We start from the raw sequence: 21,397 nt of genomic DNA on the forward strand, positions 1-21,397 counted from the left end.
ATTATATGTTCTGATAAAGGTAGTGGTAGGAGATAACACTCGTTGCTGACTATAATTTTCAGGGACTCTAAAATGACTTAGGAACTGAAAAAATGTCAGGCACATTGAACAATTACATATAGATACAGTACATGTATCTTTTAACAATGGGGTAGTTTTTGAAATTCCTAATAGTTAGCTTCTAGTAAATATGAAAAGGTTTATGAAATCTATAAAAATAAAATAGATGATTCTCTTAGATGATTCTTTACTCATATGGCTTTTTAATAGAAAACATGATCTAATCTAAGAAAATAATTTTACTATATTACAAATGCTAGCAAAATTGTCTCTGCAAAACCAGAGAGAGATGAAACATTTTTCTCCTAATAAGGTTTGAAATAATAAAAACTAAATTTTTTCATTGAAAGCTCTATAATGCTTCATGATAAAGTTAGAACAGTTTCATCAGAATCCATCAAATTCTGGTGGATTTTCTTATTTATGGATGTATTTAAGATTTTCTCATTCTTCAGTACATACATACACACCAATACAAGTGACGCTTCGCTTGCGAGGATTTTGTTTTTCCCTGCCACTTTTTTTTTTTTTTTTTTTTTTTTTTTTGAGATGGAGTCTTGCTCTGACTCCCTGGCTGGAGTACAGTGGCACAATCTTGGCTCACTGCAACCTCTGCATTCTGAGTTCAAGTGATTCTCCTGCCTCAGCCTCCTGAGTAGCTGGGATTACAGGCACCCACCACCACACCCAGCTAATTTTAGTATTTTTAGTAGAGACAGGGTTTCACCATGTCGGCCAGGCCGGTCTCAAACTCCTGACCTCAGATGATTCGACCTCCCAAAGTGCTGGGATTACAGGCGTGAACCACTGCGCCTGGCCTTCCCTACCTGTTAATATGAAATGACCTTTTACAAATTATCGTAGCCTGGGGAGACATAAGAAATCAGGATGGTCCTGTCTAGGCAAAAACTTCATTTGTTTAGGATTTGTTCATGATTCTCCCTTTTTATTTAAGGCAGATGCTCTGTTTTGTCTACTATGATGCTTTCCTTCCTTTTGGGCAAAAAGAACTTAATAATGCTATTTGCCTCCAGTCCCCCATAACAGAGTTTACTATCAAATGATGACTGACTCTTTTGCAATTATGTAATATAAAAGTATATATGTTGTAAAAATCAATCATTTTAACCTTATCTCCAGCTTTTTCTGTACTACTTTCTCCCCAAGATACTGTTGACATTTATTTAAACAATGGTAGTGAAATAAGATTAACATTTTTTGAGAATTTCATGATAACCCTTGGCATAATTGAACATTAAAACCTTGCAGAGCCAAGTTTATAGATACTAGCTTTAAACAAAAGCATTGTTTCAATAACTATTTTGTTGAAGGAATTTGGTCAAGAAAGGTTTTAAGTACTTTTTTTTTCATATAAGACTCTCTCTAATTTTTCTTTTGATACATCTACCTCCTTGTCCCAAATAATTAATGAAAAAAACATAACAAAAATGTCTGCATCTTCCATTCTTGCCCCTAGGGGCCATTAGTTGAAGCATCTGATTCTGACTTAACATCTTACAGACCAGGGGTTGACAAAAGTTGTGAAGTGCTAAAGAGTAAAGATTTTAGGCTTTACGGGCCACATGGTCTCTGTCATATATTGTTCTTTGTTTTAATTTTGGTTTGGTTGTGTTTACAAGCCTTTCTAAATGCAAATATGATGCTTAACTCAGAGGCATACAAAAACAGGAAGCCAGCCATGTCAGCAGAAGTTTGCAACTCCTGTTATAAACTTAAGGATGAACATATGGAAATTAGCATTATATTCAAGGTCATATAACTAGTTAGTGGTGAGGAGAGCCACCAGAACCCTAGATTTTTAGGCCAATCATTTTCCCCCCTTCTATCTCTTATATAAATTTTACCATCTTCCTTCTGGTTGCCATTCTGATTATTATGTTGCATTTTTAAGCCACTATGAAACCTGTCTTTTTGTTCTCTCTAAGCTTCAAATTTATATACTTGTTTGAATCTTTTTTTTTTTTTTTTTTTTTTTTTGCTGCTTGAATGGAAGAACAGTATAAATGGTTGTTTAAATAAAATGCTTAATCCAAAGAGTTGGCATGTTTAAATTGGAATGCAGGAGGTGTGTTAAATTTTAGACTATTATAACAGAAGCTTCTTTTTTGTTTTGTTTTATTTGTTGTTGAAACTTTGGCTTTAAGACTTTTCATGTGTATGTTTTATGCCTTAATTTTTAAAGCTGTTGTAACTGCTTTGGCCTTTGATAGCATTGTTATAGATTAATCCGTTTTAGATTTTTGTAATGTTTATATTTTAAGGTATATTTGAAATGATTACATTAAGCATTCTTTGTGCTTAAAATTATTTTATTTTTTAGGACGCATGGGGATAAATTTCCATCATCCAGGAACAGATAATATTATGGCACTTAACAGTAAGTCTTCATATGAAATATTCTATGAAATTAGCAGTCAAGTTTGCAGCATGTCATTTCTACATTCTTGATTGTTGGTTACATTTTAACCTTCCACTGAATGTAGTATAGACCATTGTTTTGTACTAGTGGTTCTCAAAGTGTGGTCCCTGGACCAGCAGCATCAGCATTGCTTGGGAGCTTATTAAAATCTCAGGTCCCGTGACAGGGCTATTGAATCAGAAACTTAAGGATGAGGCCCAGAGGTCTGTATTTTAACAAGCCTGTGTGATTGTGATTCAGGCTAAAGTTTGAAAATTGCTTCTTCAAACCAGGGTTGGCAAACTATAGCTCTGCAAGCTGAATCTGTTTTTGTAAATGAAGTTTTTTTGGAATATAGCCACACTCATTCATTTATGGATTGTCTGTGGCTACTTTTGTGCTACGAAGGCAGAGCCCACAAAGGCCAAACTATTTACCATCTGACCCTTTACAGAAAATGTTTGCCAACTCCTGCTCCATACCATTGGGTTGGAGGAATGAAGAGGTAGGTGAAGGGAGAGAGGAAGTGGGGTAGAGAATGTAATGTGAATGAATAAATCAACTTATTTATACATAACTCAGAATTTTTTCATTGTGGTAGATAGCCAGGTATTTCAAGCTGGACATCCAGGCGTCTCCCATTAATGGAATTTGCATGGTATATGTGTCAGCAGCTTTACAGGTTTGAAACAGTTTTGTCAGTTTAATTGTTGGATCAAGTTCTAAAGCAGCAAAAACTTACTAACCAGGAAGTCATATTAATTAACACCAGAAGAAATATCTGGGTGGCATCAGCTCTCCTTCCTAGTGTCAATGGATCAGATAGCTTTGCAGAAGAACAGTCTCTAAATGGAAATTTTTCATTTTCAGAAGGACCTGTATAAGCCATTGAATCTTTTAGAATTTAAGTTTTCTCCTCTAGTAAATGAGTGATACCAGATTGTCCCCTCTCATCTTCCCAGATATACAAGCTGACTGTCAATACACATGGGAGACATACTGAATGAATCTAGGGTTGTGTACAATATTATTTATTTCCCTCTTGCTTGAAGTAGGTATGTTGACTGTTGTTGGAGTTCTTTAGAACAGGTTTTAGGTTATCGCTAAAACATATATTTTACATCTCCTTGGTTCTGACATGCAACCAGTGAGTACTGCTGAGAACCACTGACAGTGCTTGATGATGCAGGTCCTAAGCCTCTCCATGCATATTTTTTTTCTAGATTGCTAGTATCCCTTCCTTTTGGCGGGGTTGAAGGGGAGGTGGTCTTAGAGACAATAAAAATTCCAAGGTATCTACCTCTAATTTTCTAACTTCTAAATGAAAGGTCACTTTAAATTTAGATTATGCTGCCTCTAACTTTTTTTCTAGTGTGATGGGAATTAATAAACATGCTTAACTTGCTGAACTTGTGCAATAATTAATTGTGAAAAGACTTCAGTTAGATTATGGGATTTAAAGTTGAATGTAGAAGAAAAGAACAGTATGGTAGTGTGTCTGCCTGAAGGAATGAGTGTGTATCTCAAAAATACCTAATTGACATGATGTGAATCCTCTTCTGCAAGAGGGAGAGGATATAGTTTGTGATTTTCTGTGGAAAAAAAATGGAGCTAAAATACATTTTTCTTTTTAAAAGCCTTTTATTTTCTTTGGTTTGATTTTCTTTACTTCTCTGCTTTGAAATCCAAGATTTCATTTATGCTCTTTCCGTTTTGTTCATGTTGTGCAAATTCCCCTTTTAGCTTCAATTTCTCCAATCCTTGCGAAAAGGGGGCTGATTAGGTAATCTTAATGATCGTTTTCAGCATGAAGATACTGTTACTCTGTAATTTTTTTTTTAAGTACTGAAAGGGCCATTTTGATGATATCTGTAACAAATATTGATGAGTTACACATACTTGCAACAGATATCAGAGTGCATCAATCTTTGAATGTCTCTGTGGTTGCTGCCCAAGGTCGAAGAACCTTGTTGTCTTCTTAAAATAAACCATACAAACAACCAGAGTTTGATGTTTACGTTACAAAGTTGACTCCAGCTTGAGATGATCGGAACAAAAATATCCTCCATAGTAGGTTCTTGTGGGACCTGCAGGCTTTGACAAATTTGCTGGGATAAACCTTGTTTTCCCTTTCATACAGTTGATCCCAGCCCATCTGGTGACTTACATATGTAGCATATGCACAAACATAAACACACTTATCTATTATTTTTGTCTTCTTTTTAAAAATATGTATTTATTTTTATATTTTGTAGAGAGAAAGTGTTGCTATGTTGCCCAGCCTAGTCTTGAACTCCTTGCCTCAAGCTATCCTCCCACCTCAGCTTCCCAAAGTGCTGGGGTTGGAGGTGTGAACCATCACACCCAGTCTTTCTTTTTATGCCTACTGTTTGTTGCCCTAACACTTTTTGTCCTGTAACTGGTCTATCCTTCTTCCTTTCTCTCAACCATCATGTAGGAATAATTGAGATGGCTGGGCACAGTGCCTCACACCTGTAATCTCAGGACTTTCGGAGGCCGAGGTGGGCAGATCACTTGAGGTCAGGAGTTCGAGACCAGCCTGACCAACATGGAGAAACCCTGTCTCTACTAAAAATGCAAAAATTAGCTGGGTGTGGTGGCACATGCCTGTGATCCCAGCTGCTCAGGAGGCTGAGGCAGGAGAATCACTTGAACCCAGGAGGCAGAGGTTGCAGTGAGCCGAGATCATGCCACTGCACTCCAGCCTGGGTGACAGAGTGAGACTCCATCTGAAAAAAAAAAAAAAAAAAAGGAATAATTGAGAAGAAGTAACAAATCCTGAAATCCTGAAACACTGTTAACTCAGAATTTGTGATTATCAGAAGGGACTAGGTTGAAGTTGAGCTGTATTTTCAGAAAAGAAGGGATTGGCTAAGAAAATTATAGCAAATTGAGGCAGTTTAAATTTTTTTAAAAAAGAAAATGTGAGTCAGCTGTAGTTCTTTCTTACCCTTTTTTGCTATGTGAAATTTGTGCTTCCTAGGTCTCTATGGAAAGCTGCCATTCATTATGTTTTCCAAAAGATCTTCCATCCTTTTTTTACTTTCTTGACCTCACCAAAACCTGTCTCCTAAAGATATGGTCTCAGTTCTCCTGTCTTTATGGGAAAGATAGATGTCATTATATACATTCTTCTCAGTACTACTTTCCAGCTTTGAATTGGCCAAGTTCCCATTTTTTGGTGTTCCTAGTGCATGCCCTCCAGTTATACCTTCCTCCGAGAATCACCACTGCTGACGTCATCTAGAAGACAGAAAATGAAACTTGGAAGAGAAAGATAGGATACCACTATGGAAGACAAATAGGAGTTACCAGTAAACCTTCAGACATTTAGGGTGTGGAAAAATTGGCAAGGTTTGTGTAAACCAAAGAGTCTACTGATTTTTCCTGTTCAAGACCGTGAATCTATTAATAATAAGAATTGGCAGGCCAGCCTTTATGGAGGAACCCAAGAGGCACATTCCAAATTTTGGCCTTTCTCAAAATATTAAGTCTTCAAGTATTACAGAATATAGAAGGCGAGGTAGGGGGAAGAAACTCTAATCCATCAGTAAGACCTGCCACTTGTCCAGTATTTCCAAAATAAAGTTAGTTCTGAAGCAATATACCCCTTCCACTTAATCAGGTAATATAATTTTTTCTTAACTGTTTAATAATTCTGCCCATTATATTTTAATCTTCCTTTTAAATGAAAACACTTGACATTTGCATAATATATTTTAATTTTTCCCACTGGAGAAAGAAGGCTGCTAAGAGTTCTTCTAGCTACGTATGTAGTAGTAGTGCTACCATCCATATTTTTCTAATACTAATAGTAGCTTGTGTTTCCTTTTTCTTTTTTACATTCTAGGTCAGGGATTTCCAACCTTATGACTTCCCTGGGCCACCTTGGAAGAATAATTGTCTTGGGCCACAAATAAAATACACTAACACTAATGATAGCTGGTGAGCTTAAAAAAAAAATCACACACACAAAAAAATCTCATAGTGTTTTAAGAAAGTTGACGAGTTTGTGTTGGGCCGCATTCAAAGCCATCCTGGGCCACATGTGGCTTGCGGGACAGAGATTCGACAAGTTTATTCTAGGTGTAGAGTTGGTTTAGCATTCGTGGTCTTGTGTAGGATTGATGCCTGACTTGGTGACTTTTCCTCTATTATGTTGATCCTTAGAAAAGGATACTGGTGCCTCCATGGTTCATCACATGAACCAAATTTATGTTCAAAATCAGCATGCCTAGTCTTTACTCCATTTAACTGGTCAGTTCCTCTTTTTCCAAGTAGAAAATGGGCTTGGGAAAACAGAATATCGGAATATGGGAAAACAAAATATCGGGAAGTTGCTTGATAGGTACAAAAGTAGAAACTGGGAGTAGTGTTTCTTAAGGAATAGTATCATTCAGTTCTAGGAAGATGTCTTTGAAGCAGGCTGGAAAGCATGTGAAACCTGAAGATGCAGCAGTGAATTAGCGAAGCCAAAAGCGTCTTCTGGAGTTGGGTAGATCCCATTCCCCCTTTACAAGCTATATGGCCTTGAGGCCACATTCTTAACTCCTCTTTGCCTCTGATTTTTTCACCTGTAAAATGGAGAGAGAAATCAGTAAAGTGGTTATATATATATTTTATAAAACTTAGTATAGTGCCTGATTTGTAGATAATGCTCATATGAGCTGCTATTGTGAATGCTTGCAACAGCCTTATTATTACCTTTAAAGATCTTTCTTTCTTTACATATTAGTTTCCAAAATATAAGTTTATCTCACATTGGTTACATTTAGGTAGATGCTTTCCTGATAGAATTTAAGACAGCACCCCTGTAAGTCATTTGGTTACATTTATGTATTTATTTGGAGACAGAGTCTCACTCTGTCGCCTAGGCTGGAGTGCAGTGGTGTGATCTCGGCTCATTGTAACCTCTGCCTCTTGGGCTCAAGCGATTCTCCTGAATCAGCCTCCCGAGTAGCTGGGACTACAGGCACACGCCACCATGCCTGGCTAATTTTTTGTATTTTTAGTAGAGATGGGGTTTTGCCATGTTGCCCAGGCTGTCTCGAACTCCTGAGCTCAGGCAATCCACCTGACACGGCCTCCCGAAGTGCTAGGGTTACAGCTGTGAGCCACCATGCCCGGCCACGTTTAGATAGGTGCTTTCCTGATGGAATCGAAGACAGCACACCCGTAAGTCATCACATAAGCTAGCGTAGCTGTATTGAGATGTGGTTCCATTTGTTTTTGTGTGAATCTTTTTCTCTGGATGAAATACTTTCTATCTATTACTTGACTTTGGAACATGCAAACACGCACCATCTTTGGACCCTACAGGCCTTTCTCAGTTGTTAAATATCTTGTGATGTTGGCACTTTAAAAAGTGTCACATGCTGCTGTTTGGAACATATTAATAAAATGATACAGCCACTTTGGAAAACAATTTGACAGTTTCTTGCAAAGTTAAATATACAACTATCATATGATGCAGGAGTTCTCCTGGGAATTTACCCAAGACAAAAAATGAAAATGTATGTCCACACAAAGATATATATGCAAATATTCAAAGCCGCGTTGTTCTTAATAGCCAAAAATTGTATATAAAACAAATGTCTCTCAACTGGAGAATGGATAAACAAATTGTGGTACATCCATACAATGGAATACTATTTGGCAAATAAATAGGAATGAGCTATTAATACATGCAGCAACATAAATGACTGTCAAAATAATTATGCTAAGTTAAAAAGCTAGACAAAAGAATACATACTAGATGATCCTGTTAATATAAAATTCTGGAAAATGTAAACTAATCTAGTGTGAAAAAATACAACAACTTCAAGAAAGGAATTTTTGTAGTAATATTGTCTTCTTTTTTCAGAGGACAAAAGTGAAGGCTTAGATCTTGGAGAAGAAGTCATGTGTAATGATGGCATCTAGTTGAGCAAGTTTCTGAATCTCCTTAAGCCTTTTTTTGAAAACCTGTAAGTGGGCAGTTAGGATATTTACTCTCATTGTTTTTGTGAGATTCAGATGAAGTAAGGCACATGTACAAATAAGGTATTATTACTGCTACATTTGGGAAGTAGGAAGCATAGTCTCACTCAGAGAAGATACTTTCAGAGAGTTACTTTTTTTGTTGTTTTTAAAGATCATAGCTTTGTAATATAACAGATTCAATCTTGTTTAAATTAAAAGTTTTCCTGCCATTCCTTTTCTGAGATCTTTGATGTTGTAATTAGAGTCTGTTACAAGTTATAAGGAGATAAATAAGAATTCTGAAGTACCACTTCCCCTCTGACAAGGAAAGATGATTGTTTACCCTCACTCTTCCATATCAAAGTATGTAACTTTGCAAAATTGAAGATTCCTAGAATAAAACCTAAGTAGTTTGAAGACTTAAACTTTTGATATCTTTCTTCATTATTTTTTCTATAGCTCATGAATTGGTATATAAACATTTTTATATCTTAAGCCAAAAAAAGACACGCACCTCTTTAGAAGCTCTGAGGTCATTGATTGTTAAACAACATATACATAGCTGATACACCAAGAAACTTGGAACTTTATGTTATTCTGTTTTCCACATTTTCCCCTTATTAATGCCTTGAAAGCATTTTAGAACATTTTGCTTATATTTCTATTTGAACTGAGGGCTGACAGTGCATTTGTTGAATCAAAAGAGGCAATGTGAAAGGGCATTGACATGAACATTTGTGTTGAGTAGCGACTCCTGTGTGGCTGCAGAGCCTCCTCTTCCCCCTCCTTTTTATCCTCTGCTGGGAGTGAACTCCTTGGGGAGAGGCTCAGCTGAGAGGAAGTGGCAGAGAGGGAGCTGAGCACATGATGCCAGAATGGGAATAGAGCCAGCTTTGCTAGAATTCCAAATGGAATTTTCCAAAATTTGAAGAACACATTGTTGTTTCTGTACACTGTGAGTGGATATAAGTAAATAATTTCTTGGTAGCATAAAAAAGTGTAGTAAAGGAATTATTTTGAGATTCTCAGATTAAAGACATTTTGTCTGAGAATTTTGAACTTTTTGAAGACAAGATTCAGACTTTCTGTTTCTGTCTGAACAGGTTTCTATCTGAACAGGTTTAGAAGTAAAACTAATGTATGGTTGTGCTATGAATACGTTGCAAAGGATGGCTAATTTAAAAATGAAAAAATTAGAAGGATAAGTAATGTTCCATGACTTCTAAGTACTCAAATTTCAAAACATTCTAGTTGGATGCTGCACATGAACGTGGTAAGGGACCTAAGAGATTGTTTTGTTTTGACCTTTTCATTTTACAGTTGGGAAGCTGAGATTCAAAAGGCTATGGGAATTGGCCAGGGTGACATGGAGCTAGGAGCAGAACCTCTTGCCTCGTGGTTGAGGGTGGTAACTTTTGCTTTAGGTACTTAATTGTTACAAGTGGTTACATTATTATTATTATTATTATTATTTACTGCCTTAACGCAAACATGCAAATTCGGTGTCTTTGGGAAAATAGTTTTTCTGTTGTTATTATTTGTCACCTTGTTTATGCTCTGAATGCTTAGTAAATTCTCTTTTCCTGAAAAATAGAATAGTAAACCTAGTCTACATGGCCCGATATTGAATACTGTCAATAAATGAAGTCTGAAATGTTCTTGACTGACTTTATTGCATTTTGGAAGAAGTTCTTTGTATTTGTGAATGTCTGTAAAGTGACAGTATCGGGTAGTGCTAACCAAATAAGGAGGATACAGAAAACTGAAAATTTACTTACTTTTCCCTGTAGACTTCCCTGTTTTCTCCACTTGTGTAGGCAGTGGAAACTGGACTTCACATTTATAGCACTCACCCCACTTGTAATTAACTATTTAATGTTGGTGTTTTTCTTTAATGTGTATGCTTCAAGAGGGCAGAGACTAGCTTTTATTCACAGTTGGTCCCTGGCTTCAAGTATAATGCCTGGCCTGTTGAATAGGCACTCAATGTGGATGATCAGAAGAGAGGGAAGGAGGGGTGGGAAAATATCTCAGTGTGACTGTGAAAAGCACAGTCTAACAGTCTTAGAGAATATCCAGTCCACCTTAATTTCTTCCTAAAAGATGTGCTTTAATTCTTCCTTTTGAAAGGTGGTTATAACACATATAGATCTAGCAATGAACAGTTTATGAAGTGGTCTCCCAGACCTCTGTGCTTTTGTAATGCTTACTATGGTTTTTCCAGAACGTGGAAAAAAATCCTCTTTTCTTGAGCACCAACTTTACCCCAGGACTATTCTCTTATCCAGACAAAACATGGCCATATGATAGAGTAGTGTGTGAAACTGAAATGCAGTTTTTTCCCCTTTTCAACTTTTAGGTTCAGGGGTTACATGTGCAGGTTTGTTACATGGGTAAATTGCATGTCAGCAAGTTGCTAATGTCATACAGCCAGCAAATAGCTGTATAAGGTTTAGACACACAGATTATTCTGCCAGCCAGTTCCTAATCCAGTGTGAGTTTTACTCTTTTGGATTTTCCCAAAAGGTAACTTGGGTTTCATTTAACTCCTTTATAACAATTAAATAAATAATACTTTATTGATTGTGGAGAGTCAATATACTTCCACACATGTTCAGTGTTACTTTCAGAACATAGTCCCCCTCAATAGCAGCAGGAATTTTAAATGCATTGTTCTCTTTATTACCCTCCACACACATACACTTTTGTTATATGACTAAAGTTTTGTGTTTTTGTTGTTGTTGTTGTTGTTTTGTTTTTTTTTTCAGCTGAATACAGTAGAAACAGTGCAGTTTGGGGTAGGGAGGCAGACAGATCTGAGTTTAAACCCCGAATCCATCACTTATTTGCCACGTGACTTTGTGGCAAGTTACCTGTGTCTTTTATTTTTTATTTTATTTTTTTATTTTTTTGTAGAGACAGGGTCTTGTTATATTGCCCAGGCTGGTATTGAACTCCTAGGCTCAAAAGATCCTCCTGATTTGGCCTCTCAAAGTGCTGTGATTACAAATGTGAGCTACTGCACTGAGCCTGTGTCTTTTATTTTAAATGGACAGTTTAACACCTCTTTACAAATGGTGAGGTTAAGTGTGTAGTGCTCCTATTACCATATCTGGCAAGAAATACACACCAAGGCTGGGTGCAGTGGCTCACGCCTGTACTTCCCAGCACTTTGGGAGGCTGAGGTGGGTGGATCACCTGAGGTCCAGAGTTCAAGACCAGCCTGGCCACCATGGTGAAACCCCGTCTCTAGTAAAAATACAAAAATTATTTGGGCATGGTGGTGCGTTCCTGTAATCCCAGCTACTTGGGAGGGTGAGGCAGGAGAATCACTTGAACCCAGGAGGAGGAGGGTGCAGTGAGCCGAGATCACACCACTGTACTCCAGCCTGGGCAACAGAGTGAGACGCTCTCTGGCCAAAAAAGGAAAAAAAAAAACAGAGAAAAAAAGAAGAAGTACACACCAAACAAATGTTAGTCTTTGTTTCTTCCCTATTCTACCCCCTTTCCTTTGTTTCCTTTTGGGTTCACACTAATTCTGAACCCCAGTTGTATCATCAAAACAGGAGCCAAAATAGAAAACACCCATGCCTGAGAGACTGTAATTTCATTGGCCTAGAGTGAAATCTGGTTGGGGGTAGAGGGTGGGCAAAGGATATGGAAAGGACCAGAATTGGATGTGTGTCTATCTTTATTTGTGGATGAAGGAATCAAGTAGTATAGGGACTATGCTGTGCATATCCTAGTGTTGTTTCTTTTCCCTCAAGACTCGGTCTGCCTTTACTGTTCCCTGAAAGTTTTCCCAAGTCCAGTTCAGAAGAGGAAGGTGTTTTTGAAGGATCAGGGGAGGGCTGATAGGAATGAGCAGCTTCTCCATGCTACTGCAGCCCTTCCCAAATGTCCAGGTGAATTCCTTGACATAACTTTCTTCTGTGAAGGAACTCTCCTTCCCACGAGAGGAGCCTTGTTGATATAGAGAAGACAACACTGACGAAGGGGCCCAACCTTTGGTTCAGCTTAGGCTCCTGAACACACCAGCACCCATTTTGTTTACCTTATTTTCTTTCTGTATTATTCCTTATATTATTTGGGAGTTCAGAAATGTAGAACTAGCAAGTATTGGCTGTCCTGAACAGTGTAGGAATTGAGTCTTTATATAAAGTTGTAGAAATCTCATGAGATTTTTGGCATAGTGGTTCAGAGAAGATGGTTTGTTGAAAACAGATGCCAGATATTTGAGTGTATACCACTGTAGTAAGCAATTTCAGACCTGAATTGGACAGATTGATCAGCATAAAATACAAAATACTCTGTTGTGTAATTACAAATCTTATAACTTTCTTCTTTCTCTCTCCTCCTCCTTCCCTCCCTCTCTTTCTTCCTCTCTCCCTCCCTCCCTTCCTTTCATTCTCCATCTTTCTCTTTCTTTCTTCCTTCTTTTCTCTCTCTTTCTTTCATCAGTTATTGTTTGATTTAGCAATGTGCTACTGAAATAAAAGCAAGGTGGTAATTAATTACTCCTAGTGGAATGCTATCAGGTCACGAGTATGAGAGTGCATAAACATCACCTGATGTGAGTGAGTGTGGATGCCCACTCTCTCCTGTAAGGTATAGTAGTATTATGTAGAGGGATTCTTTACCTAGGTTTGTTTCCAGAGATGCCTTGTCTGATATATACATTTTCAATTATCTTTTTCTGTTTTGATGAGGAATTTAGGAAATGAACTTGGAAATTCTAGAGTGATTACTTTGATAACATGTTATATATTGAGAAGTTGTATTAGTATCTTATATGTTAAATATAATTTAGAAAGTAAAGTAATACTAAGTATGTGGGGATGCTGAAATGTGGTATAGCAAAGCCTTGAGCTTGCATTTCGTACAAGATGGGAAGAAGAATAATAGAGGAAATGGACAATGTGGACTAGGGGTTTCCCAGGGAGTAGAAGAGACTAGATGTCAAGACATGCAGGTATCAAGATTTTTATACTCTCTGAATAGGTGCTTACTTGTAATGATAATACTGGAAGAGTAGGTTGAATTGGGATTACTGGAATGTATGGGTCTGAGGTATGGAATAGTGAGAATAGTGAGAATAGTAGAGAAACCCCATCTCTACCAAAAATACAAAAATTAGCTGGGCATAGTGGCATGCACCTGTAATCCCAGCTACGCGGGAGGCTGAGACAGGAGAATCTCTTGAATCTGGGAGGCAGAGGTTGCAGTGAGCCAAGATCACACCATTGCACTCCAGCCTGGGCAACAAGAGCAAAACTCCATCTCACAAAAAAAAAAAAAAAAAAGAGGAAAGAGGTTTAATTGACTCACAGTTCTGCATGGCTGAGGAGGCCTCAGGAAACTTATAATCATGGCAGAAGGGGAAGCAAACACATCCTTCTTCACATGGCAACAGGAGAGAGAAGTGCCAAGCAAAGAGGGGAAAGCCATTTATAAAACCATCAGATCTCGTGAGAACTCACTTCACTATCACGAGAACAGCAGCATGGGGGTAACCGCTCCAGTGATTCAGTTACCTCCCACCGGGTTTCTCCCATGACACATGGAGATTATGGGAACTACAATTCAAGATGAGATTTGGGTGGGGACACAGCCAAACCGTATCAGCTATTTAGAAAGAAGTTTGGAAAAAACACATTAGAATAGGCTGAAGAGACTTGAAGCAAGCCTGTTTATTCTTTTATCTCATACTTTTTATCTCATAATATCTTTATTAAGGTATTCTAGCAGAACCAAGTAAAACACTTTTCTATTAGTTCCAGAAATAATTCGTGTTTTGCTTAAGATACCTGTAGGTTTCTCTGTAAGATATTGAAAACAGTGAAACAGGATGTTGCAAAAGTTCAGTTGGTGAGAATACAGGATATATTTTGTTAGGTTCCAAATAACAACTGAATTTTCTGACCAATCCACAAAAATACCTATAGGCATGTTTCATTTTATTGTGCTTCACTGTATCATGCTTCAGTAGAATTTTGTTTTTTATAAATTCCAAGTTTGTGGCAATAGTTATGCTGTTTTTCTAACAGCATATGCTCGCTTTTTTCCCTCTATATCATGTTTTGTTAATTCTCACAATATTTTAACTTTTTTTGTTATTACTATATCTGTTAATGGTGATTTGTGATCAGTGATCTTTGATGGTACTATTTTATTTTATTTTATTTTTTTGAGACAGAGTCTGACTCTGTCTGCCCAGCCTGGAGTGCAGTGGTGCAGTCTCAGTTTACTGCAACCTTTGCCTCCCGGGTTCAAGCGATTCTCATGTCTCAGTCTCCCAAGTAGCTGGGACTACAGGTGTGCGCTGCCACGCCTGGCTAATTGTTGTATTTTTTAGTAGAGACAGTGTTTCACTATGTTGGCCAGGCTGGTCTCAAACTCCTGACCTCAGGTGATTCACCTGCCTCGGCCTCCCAAAGTGCTGGGATTACAGGCATGAGCCACCGTGCCCGCCTTGATGTAACTATTGTAGTAGTTTTGGGATGCCATGAACTGCGCTTGTAGGAGATACAAACTTAATTGATAAATGTGTTCTGTCTGCCCCACCAGCCAGCCATTCTACTGTCTCTCTCCCTCTCCTCGGACCTTCCCATTTTCTGAGACACAACATTGAAATTAGGCCAATTAATAATCCTAAAATGGCCTCTAAGTGTTCAAGTGAAAAAAAGAGTCGCACGTCTCTCACTTTTAATCAAAAACTAGAAATGATTAAGCTTAGTGAGGAAGGCATATTGAAAGCTGAGACAGGTTAAAAGCTAGGCGTCTTGTTCTAGTTAGCCAAGATGTGAATGCAAATGGAAAAGTTCTTGAAGGAAATTAAAAGTGTTATCCCAATGAGCACACTAATGGTAAGAAAGTGAAATAGCCTTATTGTTGCTGTGGAGAAAGTTTTAGAGGTCTGAATTAAAGATCAAACCAGCCATAACTTTCCCTTATGCCAAAGCCTAGTCCAGAGCAAGGCCCTAACTCTTTTCCATTCTCTGAAGGCTAAGAGAGGTTAGGAAGCTGCACAAGAAAAGCTAGAAGCTGGCAAAGGTTGGATCATGAGGTTTAAGGGAAAAAGCCATGTCCATAACATAACAGTGCAAGGTGAAGCAGCAAGTACTGATGAAGAAGCTACATCAAGTAACTTACCCAGATTTAGTTAAGACAGTTGGTGAAGGTGACTACCCTAAATAGCAGATTTTCAGTGTAGGTGAAACAGCTGTCTATTGGAAGAAGATGCCATCTAGGACTTTCATAACTAGAGAGGAGAAGTCAGTGCCTGGCTTCAAAGGATAGGCTGACTCTCTTGTTAGGGGCTAATACAGCTGGTGGCTTTGAGTTTAAGCCAATGCTTATTGACCATTCTGAAAATCCTAAGGCCCTTAAGAATTATACTAAATCTACTTTGCCTGTTCTCCACAAATAGAACAATAAAGCCTGTATGACAGCACATCTGTTTAACAGCATGGTTTACTGAATATTTTAAAACCACTATTGAGACCTGCTGCTCAGAAAAAAATACTCCTTTCAAAATATTACTATTCATTGACAATGCACCTGATGGAGATGAACCGGGCAGTAATGTTTTCATGACTGCTAACACATCATCCATTCTACAGCCCGTGGATCAAGGTAGAATTTATACTTCCAAGCCATCTTGTTTAGGAAATACATTTTGTAGGCCAGGAGTGGTGGCTCATGCCTGTAACCCAGCACTTTGGGAGGCCAAGGCGGATGGATCACCTGAGGTCGGGAGTTTGAGACCAACCTGGTCAACATGGTGGAACCTCATCTCTACTAAAAATACAAAAATTAGCCATGAATGGTGGTGCACGCTTGTAATCCCAGCTACTTGGGAGACTGAGGCAGGAGAATCGCTTGAACTAGGGAGACAGAAGTTGCAGTGAGCTGAGGTCATGCCACTGCACTCCAGCCTGGGCAACAGAGTGAGACTTTGTCTCAAAAAAAAAAAAAAAAAAAGAAAAAGAAATACATTTTGTAAAGCAATACTTGCCATAGATTGCACTTCCTCTGATGAACCTAGGCAAAGTTGAAAACCTTCTAGAAAGGATTCTTTGTTTTAGAGGCCATTTAGAACTTTTGTGATTCATTGGAGGAGGTCAAAATAACAACATTAACAGGAATTTGAAGAAGTCAATTCCATTCCTCATGGACAACTTTGAGGGGTTCAAAATGTCAGTAGAGAAAGTCACTGCAGATACAGCGTAAATAGCAAGAGAACCAGAAGTAGAATCTAAAGATGTGACCAAATTGTTATAATCTCATGGTGAAACCTGATAGATGAAAAATTGCCTCTTATGTACAAGTAAAGAAAATGGTTTCTTAAGGTAGAGTCTACTTGACGAAGATGCTGTGAACATTGTTGAAATGACAGCAAAGGATTTAGATATTACGTACATTTAGTTGATAAAGCTGTTGCAGGGTTTGAAAGGATTGAATCCAGTTTTGAAAAACATCCTGCTATAGGTAAAATGCTCTCAAACATTGCATGCTACAGAGAAATATTTCATGAAAAGAAGAGTCAATCGATGTGGCAAACCTCACTGCTCTCTTTTTTTATGATATTGCCTCAACCACCCCAAACTTCAGCAACCACCACTCTGATCAGTTAGCAACAATCCACATGGAGGGAAGACCTTCCACCAGCAAAAAAAAAAAAAAAAAAAAAAAAAAGAAGAAGAAAAAAGTGATAACTTGCTGAATGCACTGAATGCACAGATGATCATTGAGATTTTTCGCAATAAAGTATTTTTTATTTTTTATTTTTAAATTTTTTCGAGATAGGTTCCTGTTCTGTCACCCAGGCTGGAGTACAGTAGCATGATGATGGCTCACTGTGTAGCATTGAGCTCCTGGCCTCAAACAATCCTCCCACCTCAGCCTCTTAAGTAGCTGGGGCTACAGTTATGAGCCACTGTGCTGGGCAACAATAAAGTATTTTTTAAATTAAGTTATATATATCTTTTTTTTTCTTTTTTTTTTTTGAGACGGAGTCTCGCTCTGTCACCCAAGCTGGAGTCCAGTGGTGCGATCTCAGCTCACTGCAAGCTCCGCCTCCCAGGCCCATGCTGTTCTCCTGCCTCAGCCTCCCGAGTAGCTGGGACCACAGGCACCCGCCACCACGCCCAGCTAATTTTTTGTATTTTTAGTAGAGACGGGGTTTCACCGTGTTAGCCAGGATGGTCTCAATCTCCTGACCTCGTGATCCGCCCGCCTCGGCCTCCCAAAGTGCTGGGATTACAGGCGTGAGCCACCGCACCCGGCTATATATCATTTTTTAAGACATAATGCTACTGTACACTTAATAGACTACAGTATAATGTAAACATAACTTGTATGCACTAGGAAATAAAAAAATTGTGTGACTTGCTTTACTGTGATATTTGCTGTATTACAGTGGTTTGGAACCCTAAGACTGTAATATCTCTGAGGTATCCCTGTATTTTAATTCATAAAATAACAGTTTTAAGTGTAATAATTAGTAGAAAACAAGAATGTTCTGTTACTAATAATGAAATAAAATTTAAAAAAGAAAATAGGGGTGAGAAGTTTATTTTCTTAAATTTTGGCTTGTGCTGCTGAAAAACAGGATAATGGAGCCTGTGAAAATTCTGAAGAGAATTTTTGGGTACTTTCAAGGTCTTTCTAGATTTGAAATACTGATTCTTCAGTCTTAGTGGTTAAGAGTGAGGGTTTTTCAAATGTTTACCAACTGGTGAATGGATAAATTGTAGTTTGTCCATACTATGAAATACTACTCAGCAATAAAAAGAAACAAAATACTTATACATGTAACAACATGAATTAATCTCAAAAACATGCTAAGTGAAGGAAGTCAAACATACTGGTTTCATTAATGTGAAATCATAGAAAAGGCAAACAAAACTATGGTGAGAAGGGAGATTAATGCTTGCCAGGAACCATGAGTTAGGGGAGGGGATCAACTGCAAAAGCACACAAAGAAATTTTCAAAGGTGTTGAACTGTCATATCTTGATTAGAATGGTGGTGGTTATATGTCTATATATAATTATCAAAATTAATCAGATCATATACTTAAAGTGGGTAAATTTTATTGACTGTAAATAATATCTTGACTTAAAGTAGGTGCTTTCGAGCCAGACTAAACCTGGATTCAGTCCCAGCTCTGCTGCTTAGTAGCTGCATAACTTTGGGCCAGTCATCTTCTTTGGACCTTGGTTTGCCCATCTGGAAATGTGTATAATGATAGCTGCCTTGGGAATTAGAAGACATATTAAGTACTTAGCATATGCCTGGAACATGATAAATTATCAGCAGGTTATTATTTTACTTTATGATAGTCATTCTCCTTTATAAAATACCCCAGTAATGCTAGTATTTTGCTTATCAGTCATTAGTATTAGTTTTTAGGTTTGCAAATACAATGGAAAGATTTTTCTGAGAAGAATGTGTAAGAGTGAAAGAGAAGGGAAGGAAGAATTTTTAAGACATCCAAATGCTTAATATGTACAAAACAAAAACAAAAATAAAACAAATACTTAATGTGAATGTAGCAGATGAATATATATCCTTCCCCTTCAAGCATCTTTTTTACCTGCCACTTTCATGTTGTTCATGGAGAAATTGATATTTTCAATTATAACTTGCCTAGTTTGAGAAATGCTATCAAACATCAAACATTGGGTTAAAAGTGTCTTATCTGCCATTGTAAGACAAAGATATAGGAGGAGCATTTAGAGACAAACCCCAGCGCTTCTGCTGTGTAAGAATTTATAGTCTAATGAGGGAAAGGGGGACATTTTGATTCAAACTTTAAGATCTTAACCCATATTAAGTGAAATTTTTTCTATGACTAATACTCCAAGGCAAGCTGAAAGGGAACATTAGATGTTTGAATAGTTTTATGATGCCTACTGAAATGATTCAAAAAATCATTTTTGAATCAAAAAAATCATTTTTTGTGATTCAAAAAATAAGTTGCAAGGTGTTTCTTAAAAACTGATTTTATCACAAGGAAAGTAATTTTTTTTTGCTCTTATTGCCCAGGCTGGGGTGCAATGTTGTGATCTTGGCTCAATGCAACCTCTGCCTCCCAGGTTCAAGCGATTCTCCTGCCTCAGCCTCCCCAGTAGCTGGGATTACAGGCATGTGCCACCATGCCCGGCTAATTTTGTATTTTTAGTAGAGACAGGGTTTCTCCATGTTGGTCAGGCTGGTCTCAAACTCCCGACCTCAGATGATCTGCCTGCCTCGGCCTCCCAAAGTGCTGGGATTACAGGCATGAGCCACCGTGCCTAGCGTCTCCTACAGTCACTTTTAATAGTTTTGACAAAAACTTCCATGCCAATTAATAAAATGTTTTACTAAATTCTTTGAATCTTCCTTCCTTTTTCATCAGGCACAGCATTCCAGGGGCTCTGCCTGTTTTGAAAATGTTGTGTGCTGCATTGATCCACAATCGAGGGAATATCTATCTATCTCTACCTGCCTACCTACACCTCTGTCCCTTCCTCCCTCTCTCCCTTCCCTTTTTCTTTTTTTCTTGCTCTTTCTCATTTTTCGAGCCAGTATCATGGAATCTGTATGTGATATTACCTTGCTTAGAGAGACTTCCTCACAGTCAGAGGAATCCATGTAACAGAAGAGTTCATTTAGATTTAAACCCCATATCAGCAGTTTGGCAATTTCTTACAAAATTAAACATATTCTTACCATACAGTCCAGCAGTTGCACTTCTTGGTATTTACCCAAAGAAGTTGAAAATATATATCCACATAAAAACCTGCACATGGATGTTCAGAGCAGTTTTATTAATAATTGCCAAAAATTGGAAGCAACCAAGATGTAAATAAGCTGTGGTACATCCAGATAATGGAATGTTATTCAGCACTGTAAACAAATGAGCTATGAAGCCATGAAAAAACATGAAGGAACCTTAAATGCATATTACTAAGTAAAAGAAGACAATCTGAAAAGGTTTCATATGATTCCAACTATATGACATTCTGGAAAAGACAAAACTATGAAGATGGTAAAAAGATCAGTGGCTGCCAGAGGTTAAGGGGGAGGGAGGGATGAATAGATGGAGCACAGGGGAATTTTTTTTCCTTTTTTTTTTTTTTTGGTGAGATGAAGATTTACTCTTGTTGCCCAGTCTGGGGTGCAATGGCTCAATCTCAGCTCACTGCATCCTCCGCCTCTCAGGTTCAAGAGATTCTCCTGCCTCAGCCTCCTGGATTACAGACATGCGCCACCATGCCCGGCTATTTTTGTAGTTTTAGTAGAGATGGGGTTTCACCTTGTTGCCCAGGCTGGTCTCAAACTCCTGACCTTAGGTGATCCGCCCGCCTTGGCTTCCCAAAGTGCTGGGATTACAGGTGTGAGCCACTGCACCTGGCCGAGCACAGAGGATTTTTAAGCCAGTGAAACTATTCTATATGATACTGTAACAGTGGATACATGTTACACATTCATCAAAACTCATGGAATGTACACCAAGAGTGAACCCTAATGTAAACTGTAGACTTTGGATGATTATGATGTGTCAGAATAGGTTCATCAGTTTTAACAAAGGTACTATGGTAGGGGATGTTGATAATTGGGGAAGCTATGCAAGTATGGGACTAGGGAGCATACACGAAATCTCTGGGCCTTCCTCTCAATTTTGCTGTGAACCTAAAAAGGCTCTAAAAATATAAAGTCTTAAAAAAAACAAAAGAGTAGAGCATAACATGCCCTTCCCTTGGGAAGTCACATTTATAAGAATGCAACCATTAAAACTTAGTGCAGGCCAAGTCATAAGGAATAACAGATGATCTATTTTAGTGTTGCCTCATATGCCCAGCAAAGTACCATGCCGTTAACATGAGAGTGCTGTTCACAGAGTACTTGTCACTGACCGTACAAATCCACTTTTGGAATAATTCTTGTA

The 21,397-nt window shown here is 38.0% G+C and overlaps 1 protein-coding gene across 10 annotated transcripts in view; it reads left to right on the top strand.

The window, feature by feature from the left end:
- Nucleotides 1-21,397, top strand: part of LOC105480288 (cytoplasmic polyadenylation element binding protein 3) — a 247,307-nt gene that overhangs the window by 99,604 nt on the left and 126,306 nt on the right. For 8 of the 10 annotated variants that reach the window (XM_071069499.1, XM_071069496.1, XM_071069495.1 and 5 more), the window contains one exon: nt 2,402-2,458. The exons of the other annotated variants lie outside the window; for them this stretch is intronic. In XM_071069499.1, coding sequence (XP_070925600.1) covers nt 2,402-2,458 — 57 coding nt within the window. The remainder of the gene's footprint in view (nt 1-2,401; nt 2,459-21,397) is intronic. 10 annotated transcript variants of the gene reach the window in all.

This window comes from Macaca nemestrina, chromosome 9 (genome assembly GCF_043159975.1).
Source record: "Macaca nemestrina isolate mMacNem1 chromosome 9, mMacNem.hap1, whole genome shotgun sequence".
NCBI lineage: Eukaryota > Metazoa > Chordata > Mammalia > Primates > Cercopithecidae > Macaca > Macaca nemestrina.